General features: G+C 27.3%; 1 protein-coding gene across 1 annotated transcript in view; it reads left to right on the top strand.

The window, feature by feature from the left end:
• Nucleotides 1-14,945, top strand: part of LOC142319709 (activating signal cointegrator 1 complex subunit 3-like) — a 40,389-nt gene that overhangs the window by 23,442 nt on the left and 2,002 nt on the right. Inside the window, exons 11-16 of the mRNA XM_075357285.1 lie at nt 2,166-2,306; nt 3,589-3,777; nt 5,551-5,853; nt 8,954-9,144; nt 12,205-12,373; nt 14,748-14,932. Of these exons, the coding sequence (XP_075213400.1) occupies nt 2,166-2,306; nt 3,589-3,777; nt 5,551-5,853; nt 8,954-9,144; nt 12,205-12,373; nt 14,748-14,932 (1,178 nt within the window). The remainder of the gene's footprint in view (nt 1-2,165; nt 2,307-3,588; nt 3,778-5,550; nt 5,854-8,953; nt 9,145-12,204; nt 12,374-14,747; nt 14,933-14,945) is intronic.

Genomic DNA, 14,945 nt, shown 5'->3' with positions numbered 1-14,945 from the left:
TGCATATAAAACAAACAACCACATAATAAATTACTTAAAAAGCAATAATAATAATACTGATTCATATAATTTATACAATTTATGTGGGGTTTATAAGATAAAGTGTAATGATTGCAAGAATATTTACGTAGGTAAAACCAATAGATCTTTTAAAGCCAGATTTTTTTAAAACATTTTAGGCATTATAAAAATAAAAAGTTGGGTTTCTCTAATGTTGCTGATCACCTCATTAATAATAAACATTCTGTTTCAGATATTAATACTAATTTAGGAATATTGGAAATTAAGAAAGGAGATATAAAAAGTAATAATAATAAAAATCTAGATATTTTGGAAAAGTATTACATATTAGTTGAAAATCTCTTCCTTCTAAGCCATTTTTTAAAGTTAGGAATCAGGTGTTAATCACTGGAAGACAGATCAGGTGAATATAAAGGGTGTTGGAGGAATTTGAACCATAATTCGTTGATTCTTGCCATTATAATGACAAGTGTGATCTGGATATTTCATCGTTGAGATGCTGCAATTGGTTTGCATAATATTATTCGCCACTTATTGTTTTACTCATCTTTAGATAATCAATGAAAGTCCCCAAAAAATCCAAAAAAACAGTTGCCATAACTTTTTCATGAAAAAAGTCATTTTCGCTTTTTTTGGAGCAGGTTGACCTTTTCTAACCCATTTTTTTTACTGCTGTTTTGTCTTGGGAGTGTAATGATGAACCCAAGTCTCATCAACTGTCACAAATATACCTAAAAATTTAATAATTATTAATCTGTGTTAAAATATTAATATTTTCTTGTGAAAACTGGGTAGACTAAATTCTGTGTGACTCATAGAGTCAAAATACCTTAGAAGAAGTGTGTGTGTGTGTGTATGTGTCATGTTCAACAATCCATGGTGCTGATAATTCTGGAACATGATAATGCTCAGCCATACATATCGCATGCAACTACCAAGGTTATTGTGAAGTTGAAATTTGAATTTATTCTACACCCTCTATACCATGTGATTTGGCACTCTGCGATCTTCTTTCTGTGGTTAAAGCGGCTATTAAAGGTATTAATTTTGCCATGGATGATGAACTGAAAGACATAGTGAGATCATGGATGAAGGAAGGACCACCAGCATTCTTTATTGACTGAATAAGAAAACTGATACATGGTGGAGGTTGGTATGTATATCTGTAAATTGTGATTAAGTGGAAAAACAAATGTAAGTTTTTGTAGCAAATAAAATGTACTTTTATGCTATATTTGTTTCATTTATCTGTCTCTCCATTTGTGAGTTATGAGCGACAGTGCCTTACATTTCACTCACCCCTGATATATATTTTTTCAAAAAAATTGTAATCATGTAATCACGTATCATAAACATGAAACTCAAAACATGGCTCTGGAAAATATATAAGCACATTTTAATGAAATATAAAGAAATAAATTGCGAATACATTTATGTAATTACATTAATTTTTAAAGTATTATTTCCTAATTTAATTATAGCAAAACAATTTCATCAATGAATGAATGAATGAATGACCATGAAACTCAATTTTTATGTGAACTTTTTGTATGAATGACAGTCTTAATGAAATGAAAAATGATCAACATCTGTGATTAAATGGTGGCATCTCTTAACAGTCTTGGATTCAAATCCACTAAAAAGAATAAATAGTAATGTAAAAAAATATTAATTGAAAATTAAACAGAAATTATAAAAAGATATAACATGAATATTTTCAGTAGGGATTTTGTATTTGGTATATTTATTTGTTATTTAATGTTTAAGTGTGCTAAGATGGGGTATTTTTTGTATTTATTTTTGGTTTTAAATTATATGTTCATGAAAACATACGACATTTTAATGCACTCAAACACTGATTTACTAATGAACAGGTGGAATTCCAATTTATCTTTCAATTATATTCTAAATATCTTATCTGCCTTACTGGAAAAATACTGCCGTCAGTAACATCAGCTTAAATTGTGTTAATTTTTAATATTTTAACTTATTAAAATGCAAGTTTAATTTCTTTTAAAGAACATTATCTTTCTACAGATATAATTTTTCTTAAGTCACCAGTACTATCATTATAATACTTTGTATGTCATTTCTTAAATTTGTAATAGCAAATCTTTTTGTATTATTATTATTCTTATTTTCAGGAAATGGAACAAATTGTTGGATCTGTTAAAGATCCAAATCTGAAACTGACATTAGCATTTGGTATTGGTATGCATCACGCTGGGTTACAAGAAAGAGATAGAAGAACTGTTGAAGAATTATTTGTTAATCAAAAGATTCAGGTTATTAATTAATTCAGTTTATTAACTATGGTTGACATTGACCATTTTTGGTTGATATTAATTGTATTTATTTACTACTGTAGCAGAGAAACTAAGCACACTAGGATTTTTCTTGGACTTGTTAGGCAATTTGTCTTTTAACCATCTTCTGCAGCTAGGTCCTTCTGTGCTCTGAATATCCTGAGATTCTTCCTCTCCATAGATCTTTAATCTCTGGAAATTTCTCTTTTTATGATGTGCCCAGTTTAATGTAAATGCAAGTTCTGATTTTAGCGGTAATATTTTGGTCTTTATATCATCTCTCTTCCTTTCTATCCTCCATACCTCACCTTTAATTTCTCTTGAGGGAGTGCCCTCTTCTCAAACACTATCAATCATTTTGATTTTACTTGAAAATGATATTTTGTTTATATTAGTAATGTTATATAGTGAGACCTGTTAACATTAGGTTAAGTAAATCCATTATAGGTATGTTTATTCTAGTATAAGTATAATTTTATATTTTAGAGACTTAAATTTATATATAGCATTAATGTATTTATATATGAACATAACTTATTCAATCAACTCTAGGCTCTTGGGTCTACGTTACAAACAAGAATCATCCTTATCATCATCTATCCCTGCTGTACCACTCTTTTTCCTTGTCTTCCACGGAATATTCCTTTTCTTCTCTGCTCCTTTTACTTATCTTCTGTGGAATATTCCATTTCTCCTCATAACTTCATCCAGATGAAAGTTTTCATTCAGTTCAAGTTCATTCAGTTTTTTCATTCAGATGAAAGGCAAATACTTATACAAATCAGAATGTGGTCAAATCTATAAATATTAAAAAATTATGTAGAAAACACTAATTATACAAAAATTAAAAGTTGATTGTTGTACTGTATGGTACGAAGCCTTAGTAAGAATCTAGAGCATTAAACAAAAACTAGACATTACGTACCTTACATTATTCGAACGAAATGTAAAATCATCATAGAAACTGCAATTTTTTTTTTATCTGAGTATGTTAAGCGATTGTGAAGTTGATAGATAATGAAATAATTGTAATTTTTTGATGAATATGATAGATAATATAGTATAAACTTCAATAATAACTTTAGTCTGGGCATAGGAAATTACATCTTTATTTTCTTTTAAATTGAAGTCTACTGTTATGCTGCACTTATAAACTAGTGCTAATTTTATTTATACTTTTGTTACAGTTATATAATGTATTGTTCTGTATAGCATCATCTTGCTATGTAAAGTTTACATGCTCATAACTAATTTTTCACAGGTATTAATTGCAACTGTTACATTAGCTTGGGGTGTTAATTTTCCAGCACATCTTGTCGTTGTTAAAGGGACTGAATATTATGATGGTAAAGTCAAAAGATATGTGGACATGCCCATTACTGATATATTGCAAATGATGGGCCGTGCTGGTCGACCACAGTTTGATAATCAGGTAATTGCTGTTGTTCTGGTAAATAATATTAATTTTATTTTCTGAGCCACTTAAATGATTCTGCTTATTTTATTCTTTAATGTTTGTGACAAAAACATAATTAGAACTAATTATGTTAAATGTAGTGTTGATAAGATACTATTGTATTTTTAATGTTACTGCTATTTCTTGTAAATTTGATAAATAGATTTGTTGTACATGTTAACTACGGATCACTAGATCTGTAATATAAGTATAATAACAAATTATAATTGTGGCAAAGGCATACTGACATCTGCTCATGTGTTTTTCACACAGATGAAAGATAAATACTTAGAAAAATCTTGTAATTTCTAAATAATTGGCAGTACACGTGTAATTCTAAAAATGTGGTCAAATCTATAAAAATTAAAAACTTCTATAGAAAACACTAATTGTACAAAAATTAAAAGTTGACTGTGTACAGTGTGGTAAGAATTAGAGCACTCTCAGTATAATCTTGTTTTTGTTTAATGCTCTGTATTAAACAAAAACGAGAGCGTTAAACAAAAGACTATACCTACCACACATTATTCAAACCAAATGTAAAATCATCAACTATACTTTTTATTACTTGAATGTGATAAGAGAATATGCAGTTGATAGATAATGAAATAATTGTTAACTCTCTAATGCCAACAATTCTATAGTCTTCCTTGTTATGTAAAAATTATACTTTTGATGCTTTTTTTTAATAATTTTTTCCAGTATGTAATTATTTATTCATTTAAGAAAGATATTCTATTCAAATTATAATATAGTATTGTAACAAGTAGGCCTAGGCCTAATCTTAGACCAATTTATCCCTGGAATTTGTAATTTTCGTGATGTTAGCCTGCCTCATAAACGGACTTGTTATTATTGTTCATACTTTGTGCTCATATTCTGAAAAAGCAGGAGTGTAAATTTAGATTTTGATATTCATTGTCTTAAAGAGAAGAAATTCTACAAACTTTCTGTTATGTATTTTTCACAATATTAATGTTAACATTCAAAGTGTTACATTTGTGTACATATTTATTGTATCTTCTTTTTTTTAAATAAATAAACCAAACATATTTTGGTATTGCATAACTAATACTTATAACTTGTTTATTTATCACGAATGTTCCATTTCAGCAGCAAACCACTTTAGTTTTTTGATTTGAGAAAGGAATTTTTGATCACCATTTTGTTGTCTGCAGTTACAGTATTGCATTTGATGAAGATTTAAATTCACTAATTTAATCGTATTAATTAATATTTATATTCACATTTTTTCAATGTGTTATGATTAACTTCTTTTTAATAGATACGTGATCCTGGAAGTTAATTGTTATGATAGGTATTATATACCATTATAAAATATATATAAAAAAATTTATTATTGGTAGGAATAATATAAATTACTTTAATAATTACCATCAATAATTAATCAAATTACCATATTATTAAGTGAAAAGGACTTAAGAGATTTAGATTCCTTATGTAACCTTCAATTTTTGTTTAATATTTATTTTTTAAGTATATGCAAATTATGTAAAATATTCATGTTTAGTTATTATTAATATCTAAAAATAAGTATATCTATGATTGGATTTATTTATTTATATTTATCTTTGATTATTATTTTGTGTAATAGTTAGTAGTATCTGTTATTATTAATAGATTGATGTTAGCCCTGAAATTGGCTGTTTACATTTGTTATTTGATAAAGTGTAAGAAGTAAATAAGTTATTAAAAACACACTGATTTTAAAACTGTAGTAATAGCTGTGTTTTACAATTTTTGCAGGTTCATGATGTGAAAAAGAACTTTTATAAAAAGTTTTTATACGAGCCATTTCCTGTTGAATCTAGCTTACTTTCTGTTTTACCTGATCATTTAAATGCTGAAATTGTTGCTGGATCTATTAAGACTCGTCAAGAAGCATTAGATTATCTGACATGGACTTACTTCTCTCGTAGATTATTACAAAATCCATCTTATTATGGTTTAGAAACACTTGAACCAAAAGATATTAATATGTTTTTATCATCTCTTATTGAAAAATCATTAAACACACTTTCTGATGCTCATTGTATTTATTTTGAAGAGGTTAGTTGAAACTTATTCCTTTTTTTAAAAAGATGCTATATTATTAAATAATGTTTATAATTTTTATTTCTAATATTTTCAGGGAAGTTGGATTAATCAACATATCATAAGTTGTTACTCTGCAAAATATATATTTTTTTATTTTTATACATAAAATATATATTTAAATATTTATTAAATATAGATTTTTATTTACTTTTTTGTACTTAAAAGATTTGTAGTAAGTACTAACATTTCTCCCAGTTTTCTTTGTTCTAGCAGTTCAGAATTTTTGGTACCTTAATTATATACCACTTTTTTGTCAAACCCTTTTATGTACTAAAGGATTAAAATTAAAATTGAGCAGTCACAAATCATAATCCTCCTCTTATAGCAACCATTTTAATAAAGGTTTGCTTATTTTTAGCAACATTCGTACAGCAGAATGCAAATGTTTGTATTTGACATGAAATTTAAATTATTATAATAACATTTTTTAACTATGACAACTAATTGCATTTTTTTACTGATTTGTTGTATGAAGTCTTATTTAGTTGGATGGTTTTGTTTGAGAACTACAAAAAAATTGTCTGATATCCAATTGTTTTAAAATTCTTATTTCAAACTATTCAATTAACTTATCCTTATATAATGCATATTTAGGATTTAATTACCATTATTCAGGTTTTCTAGATAAAGATTTTTTTAGAAAATTTAATATGAAAAATAACAGATTTATATTAAAATTCTGTATCATTAAGAGAGAGGTAGTACAAACTACTTAGGTACTACCTAAATAAAAAGAAATGTAGTTGAGATTTAATTAGAATTGTTTATGTTCCTTAAAATATGATGCAGATAATTATTAGTTCTTATTTATGGAAACCTTATATTATATTGCTATATATTATATGGAAATCTCATATTTAGTATCACAGCTGAAGCAAGAAACTGAATCCATTTTGTTGTAAAATTGTAGCAATAAACCATTATTTTAATTATCATTTTATTTCAGTTATCCATTATTTCATTTATTTTTATCGGTTTATTTATTATTTTATTTATTTTTATCCGTTTATCAACTCTCCTGTCATTTTCAAATCGCTATTTTACCTCATTGTAACAGGCGATGAGATATGAGTTAAATTTTTAACATGTAAACAAAAGTTTAATCAGTGCAGTGGGGGTATACCAGTTCTCCTTGAAGACCCATAAAGACCCGTGAAACACATTCTTCAAAAAAGCTAATTGCATTAGTTTTTTGGGACCATAAAGGTGTGATCTTGGTTGATTTTATGAAAAGAGGCATGGCAATTAATACTGAAACTTACTGCGAGACATTGAAGAAATTGAGAAGGGCTAAACAAAACAAAGTGGCATTCTGAGTTTCAGCATCGTTTTCCTTCATTAGTGCATACTGCAGTACGCATTCAATGCCAAATCAACAGTTTCAAATGGGAGTCCATCCTCCATCCTCCATACAGCCCTGATTTGGCTTATTTGGCTGATTATCACTTTTATCTGAAAATGAAGAAATGGTTACCGGAAGCAGCGTTTTGAAAATGACAAGAGTTGAGAAATTATGTTAATACTTGGCTTAATTCACAGATGGCAGAGTTTTGTGACAAGGGTATACAAAAACTTGTTTACAGATATGACAAGTGTCTTAATTTGGATGGCAATTATGTAGAAAAGTAGCTATAAGATGTACTGTGTGTAATAAATTGGTTTTTAAGTAACGAATATGAAGTTACTTTCTGATTAGCCCCCCTTGTATTTACATTATTTTACAGACAGGAAATATTTAAATTAATATATTAATTAATGTACTAGAATTATAAGAAATCACACAAATTGATTATAGGTAAATTAATGTCACTGTCAATTCGTAGACATTGACATAAGAATAGCCATCTGTGCCAATGTATGCCACATAGAGAAAAATACTTTTTTCAACACTTAACAATATAATTACGGAGGTAATTATATTGTTAAGTGAGTCAATATTTTGTTTTTAAAGAAGATTAGCTAACAAAAACTGTACTAAGATACATACATAGACTATTTTTATGATATTTAAAATGAGAGAACCATTATGAAGAGGCTAATTTTATTGCATGTAATTCAATAAATAAAAAAAATACCATCTAAATATAATTTTTATTTATAAAAATTTAATTTTAATGCTCATTAGCTAATGTTTTTTTAAGAATATCTAAAATCATTATTGAAAATATTTATAAAATTTTAAGAATAATGAAATAATAAAAGTAAGCATTTTATTTGTCAAAACTTAAAATATCTAATTTTTAAATTTTATAAAATCAGTGGATGAAATATAAAAATATAATTAAAAACATTTATTCTGAATATGCACAATCTATACTCCAATGAGAGATAAGAGCATGAGGTGGTGTTTTTAACATACACTTTAATAAAATATTCTAATACAAAACAATATATTTAAAGCAGCACTTGGAAAACCAAGATGTTATCCCAGCAACAAACATTTTAATGAGTACAATGTTATTACCATCAAACAAATTTATTTAAAAGATTTGGTAATCTATATAAATGAAAGTAGACACATTTTTCATTTTTAATACTCATTATAACACCGCTTATAATTTACGAACTTAATGTAACTATGATGTTCCTCACACTGATTTAATTTTGTGCAGAAGACGATTTTCTTAATTTATAACAATATAATAAATCTTATCCCAGAACAATTTGTTATGCACTTGATATAATATAATATTTATATTATTATTATTTATTTATATTATTGATATAATATTTAAGTTTATAATATCATCCATTTACATGATTTACTTCACATTTACATTTACATTTACTTCACAAGTGTATATAATGTTACACATAAATAAAATTATGAAAAAAGAAACTTTATAATGTATGTAAAGTTTTTTCTTCTTAGTAATCCGAGGAAAAAATGAATAAAACTTAAAAGAGACATTACCAAGACACATAAAGTAGTAATAATAATAACAATAATTATAATAGCATTATTAAAACGAATTAAATATTCAGTTAGATCAACATCTTTATGTAGTTATCAATATTGTCATTTTTGTTTTTATAGTGTTATTTTTTTTAGGATGGAAGAGGAGTGACTGCTACATCAATGGGTCGTATTGCATCATATTATTATTTATCACATTTAACAATGCTACATTTCAGATCACATTTAAACTCGTCACTAACTCTCGAACAATTGCTAGAAGAATTTTGTAATGCATTTGAATATAGTCAACTTCCCGTCAGGCACAATGAAGATCAAGTCAATGGGTAAATCAGTTGAATTTTTATTTATTTTATTAAAATACTTTTGTTTTTTTAAAAATTACATTGAAATGCATCAAGGGTGTGTTTTGATACCTACATTGTTTTGCTGGTCTCATTGGCACTGATGCCTTGCTCATATTTTACTGTGGATCTCAACAGATTTTCATAGAGTGGAGGGTCTATTGCCTACAGACTAAATCTGATCTGAAGTTGTTTAGATGGTAAAATGTCAGGATCAGGATGTCCACTTTGCAAACAAAACTACTGTGCATGGAAGTGATTTCTAGTATAATATAAATCTGAAAATATTTTATAATATTGTATTATTTTATATACTTAATTATAATACTGTTCAGTTTCATTTAATAAGAATATATTTCAACATTTTTTGTTATTCTTTGAATTTCACTTGTTATGAGTAATCAGTAAATCAGTAATCAGTAAATTTTTTTTTTTAATTGCTTATTTTAGAAATTTTACTATTATTAGGTTAGTTACCTTATTTACTTAACTATAAATTACATTCACAACATATTTAAGTTTTCATGGATTAATTTAGCTTGTGACAATGTTTGTTTTGTTTGAAATGTTGCTATGATAACTATTTTAGATCTAAGGTTTTTGACAAGCACATATACCAGATGTTCATTTGAAAAGTTAACGCATTTATTAAACAGCTATTAGTCCCATTGTATTTTTGTTTGTAGGCATGTATATCATTCTTGGGGAAACTTTTTTAAAATTATTTTTGTAGGGTTGGAACCCAGCCCTCTGCTACACCTACCTCAACTCAAAAATCTTAAATGGCATTGATAACATTTAACTACATTAATTGACAACCCGAAAAAAATAATGAATTTTGGTGAAAAGAAAATTAAAATTCGCCTACCCCTTCGCTCGGTAGGTGTGAAAAACCATTTGGGGTTGTATTTTTTTTATTTTCAGTTCAACAAAAATAACTATAAAATTACGTGATATAACTTAAACCATTTGAAGTAATCATAATCTGTGGATTAAAACTGTGAAAATTTTTTTTAAATGAGACTATGTAGCTTGTGACACCTCATTGGAAAGCCCTTTGAATGACAAGTAATTCGGTACAAATAAAATAAAAATTGGTTCACTGGTATTGAAGTTAACTATTGGTATCACTAGTATTGAAGTTCCAGGAGGGACAATTTATGTCCCTCCTGGAACCTCAAGAACGGTATTGCCGGTTTCAGCAAGACGGCGTCCTACATGCCACACGTCTCAAGAAACCATGGATTTTCTGCAAGAGTTCTTTGATGATCAAATAATAAGCAAGGACTTATGGCCTCCAATAGGAGGCCAATAGTGAGGTCAGGAGACCTCACATCTCCTGACTACGTTTTGTGGGGCTATATTAAGTCCGAGGCCTTCAAAAACAATCCTCACACTATTGATGAACTTAAAGTCAATATTACAGACTTAATCACAAATATTTCCAATGCAACTCTTAAAAAGGTTTCTGCTAATATGCTGAAAAGAGTCTGTGCGTGTATAACCGCAAGGGGTGGGCATTTTGAGCATATTCTTTAACAATTATGTAAGTAATAGCTTTTTATTATATCTCTTTTGTATGTAACAAATATATTTTTTTATTCCACCTAAATTTCCCTTTCTTAAATTACATTTAAAATTGGGTAACAGGACTAAAAAATCACTCTGTAGTATGATTGATACATAAAATGGCCTCCCTTTTATCAAAATTTTCAGTAACATCTGAGCACAATTGTGGTTCAGTGTTATGTAATTAGATGTTAACTCATCTTTGAGTTCATGGATTGTTGCGTGTACCTAACTTTTCACACAATTCCAAAGGAAATGGAAACAGTGGTGTTAAATTGTATGATCTTGGAGGTCAGTTGATATGACTGTTTGAAGGAAAATTATGCATCTGAACTTTGTTCTCAGTAGTCGTAATTTCATTGATTTATTAATGCTAATCTATTCTGAAAGCCATTTTCATTTTCAAAAAAAAATAGAACTTGATAATGCTTTCAGCCCATTATTTTTGCTGGATATGCATTGCCCAAAATGCGACAATTTTGCTAGTTAATATCCTCATTAATAAAATGGGCTCATCACCAAAAATAATTTTCTTGTAGAAAGCTGTTTTGTTTTCAAGAATTCAGTCAACTAGCAAATGATATCTTTAGTCTCCTGGGCTTAATTACTGTGTCAGTTGATCCTTGTATGATTGTAAAGCCAAATATTTTTTTTTAATTTATCATGTAGTGGTCTCGGTAGTGCCTAATTTCTGCTAACAGCTTTGAATTAACATTCTTGGATCTTCAGCAACACTTTTATTAACCAGTACAATATTTTTCCCTTTAAGTCACTCAGGAAGCTGTACATCTTTTACAGATCATGTTTTCTTAAATTTATGTAAAAAACAGTGCTGAACATAACATTCACAATGCGATGCCTAACTCCCAGGAATTAGGCATTATCTGTTATCAAATTATGTGGACTGAAAAAAATTACAAAGTTCTGAAGTGTGATTTTGTAATATGTGTTTTAAGCTTGAAGCTTGTTTGTATGAATATGGAATTGAAATCTTATACGGTATGAAAAATACAATACGAATATAAAATACAATGTCTGACTCTGGTAGGGATGTGTTTATTCTTTTGCGTATTACTGCATAACTAAAAGATGATATATGTGGAACACAACTATCAAACAGTGCTACCACTTGACAAGCATAACTGGATAATACCTGGTAGCTCTTATTGAACAACTTTTTGTTTCTATTTTTATTTTATTTTTTTCATATTAAGTATAAAATTATGTTTACTTCTAATTTTACATAATTATTATTAATTTGCATTACTAATTAATTATAGTTAATTGTTTTTTGCTCTGGTGATGTAAGTTGCATGTTTCATATTGGTTACTAGATATAGTTCTACTAATTGATTTCATTTTGTGTTAGCAACATTTCTAATATTTTTTGTTCTAAATATTCACAAATTTATCTCTAGTTTGTCTCTTCAGTACTTTAAAATTTTTTTTACTTGGATTTTTGTTTTTCTGCAGTGAACTGGCCAAGGATTGCCCATTGCCAGTAGACCCATTAACAATGGATTCTCCACACACAAAAGCATTATTGTTATTTCAAACTCATTTTTCACGCCTACCATTACCTATGTCTGATTATTACACAGATCTTAAATCTGTTCTTGATCAAGCAATCAGAATATTGCAGGTAAGTATTTATAAAATGTTTACAGTTTAGTAAATATTATTATTTAGTTAAATATCTGTTTCTTTTTTGTTTTTCTAAGCACATCTTGTGGTCTTATGATAGAGATTACACCATCCAACAATGATTTTGTTAAATGAGAGTGAATAACTGATTCTTATAGTATTTTTCATGCTGATTTCAAATATGAAATTCTTTTATCAGGCTTAGTTTTTTGTAACTACTTTCTTATTTTCAGGTAGTATTATGCATGAACACCATACACATAGCATTTTGTGAACGTTTTATTTATATTTAAAATAAGTGTAATTTATTTAATTTAAAAACAGTATAAAGGATCTTTAGTTTTTGTTTGATGTGTAATTTATTAAATTTTGTGGTGTAATAGGTTTTGACTTATCATTACTCTTGCAGGTACTATTGTAGACTTAACTCGATTTCCTAATCTACGAGTATTGCAGTATTATATTTGATTTTACTTAAGTTTACATTTTTATTACTATTTTTCCCATGTAACTAAGTATCAAGACTTAAATAAAAACAATTGCATAATTCCTGTGTATGCCAATTCTTATCTGTGGTTGTGCACAACTATGTTATGATGATTACACTGATTTTTGTTGTAAAACATAAGTTGTGTGTTACCTTATATTAATTTTTATTTTTTATTAAAATTTTCAATACCAAATTCATAAACACAAAAAATTATTTTTTAAAATTAACTGTTTAACAGTAGCCGTGCATACTAACTAATTAAACCCCCACCTATTTTTGTTTAGCTCCTGATATAAAATAATGTAGAATGATTAATGATAGCAATGCGTTAGTTGCTACTACAAAATATTATTTATTATATTAAACGTTTGGACTATGTTTATACCAATGTGAATAGAAACTTTCCAATGTAATAATATTTAAATTGATACAATAACAGATGGCAATTTCTTTAAATTAAATCTGTATAGCACTTTATATACACAATGAAATATTCAGCTCTCAACCTGCAAAGAGTTACCACATAAGCAATTCACAATTCAATCAGACAAGCAAGGTCAGGGGCTACTCGAGTATTTTATGTCGCTGTATATTTTCTTAATTTTTTTGTTTCGTGATTAGTCAAGCAGACCTCTTGACAAATCATAAAACAGTTAAGTGAGACTGCAGAAATGCAGACGCTCTCTTAGCTGTAATGTTATATATATTTTTTATAATAAAAAAACAACTTGAACAACCCAAGTTCAGAATTGCAAAGTAAATGAAATGACCCTTACCTTACTTTTTTCTTTTCTTTATTCCAATAGCACATTTGTGGGATCCCGCATCATCAGTTGTATATAAAATTACATATCAAACATAACAATTTTTTTTTTTAGAATAAAAATTAAAAGATTAAAATTACTATCATATATACAAAACATGAAGTCAATTAAATAAAAATAACTACATGTATTTAAATATGATGTCAATTAAGAATTAAAATTAAATTTTAAAATAAAATAATTAGAAAATGTATACCATGAATCTGGCTAGCCAATGTATTACTGACTGAATTTGAAATTATTTATATACATTCTGATAGTTGCTGCTTTTATAAGAGTGTCATCTTCATATTCTGTCTGAAAGTTGATCAAGTTGGAAATTCTTTTTTGCTTATACATATAATCTCTCCAAGATGTCCAAACTTTTACTATTATTATTTAAATTAAATTTCTTGATTTTCTGAATATCAGATACAGAATATTTTTTATCAATAAGGTAACATTACATAAACCCAGTTTACCGTTTTTATAATTTCTAATGTGTTCTAAAAATCTAGTTTGATGCAGGATCCTGTGAAAGTGCTATTGGAATAAAGAAAAAAAAAGTCACTTCATTTGATTTATAATTCTGTACTTGGGTTGTTCAAATTGATTTTTGATTATAAAAAATACAATATATTGGTGTAGAGGAATATGGGTCATAAGTATTGACTTAAGAAAAATATATATTTGTATGTAAACTACCCAATTTTGTTTTATTTTTAAACCATCCTATACGTTTAATTTCTGTATTTTCTCAGTTTTTACTGCATTATTATAATATCTAAGAAAAAGATATTAAACTATTTCAGCGAAGAAAAAACTTTTTTCTAACGTTATTGATTTGAATTGAATAAGCCCACATATTTTTAAAATATTCTGAGATTTAGGATTTCTATGTACAATGTTTTTAATTAATTCAATTGAAAATATTCTATCTTAAAGAAATTCTATAATCGTTTTTTTGATTTTCGCCTAAAATGTAAGACATCACACATTTTTTTATATGCATCATTACATTTTAATTTATTACTATATCTCTTATATATATTACATCAATTCTTTTGTTTTGTTTTTAGATATATAAAGTGATAAGAGAACTACCTGATCTAAAATTACAGTTTTTTGTTCGTGGCTGTTGGGAAGGTGAAGAAGAAGATAAAGACAGAAAAATTAGCAGAAATGATAAAGGACCTCCTACTGTTCTTCATGCTGATCAAGAATATACACTTTGCATTAAAATGATTAGGTTAAATCAAACTAGGTAAAATAAATTT

This window comes from Lycorma delicatula, chromosome 2 (assembly GCF_047948215.1).
Source record: "Lycorma delicatula isolate Av1 chromosome 2, ASM4794821v1, whole genome shotgun sequence".
Classification (NCBI taxonomy): domain Eukaryota; kingdom Metazoa; phylum Arthropoda; class Insecta; order Hemiptera; family Fulgoridae; genus Lycorma; species Lycorma delicatula.
Note: the sequence above shows the minus strand (reverse complement) of the source record. Positions and strands in the feature narration are given on the sequence as shown.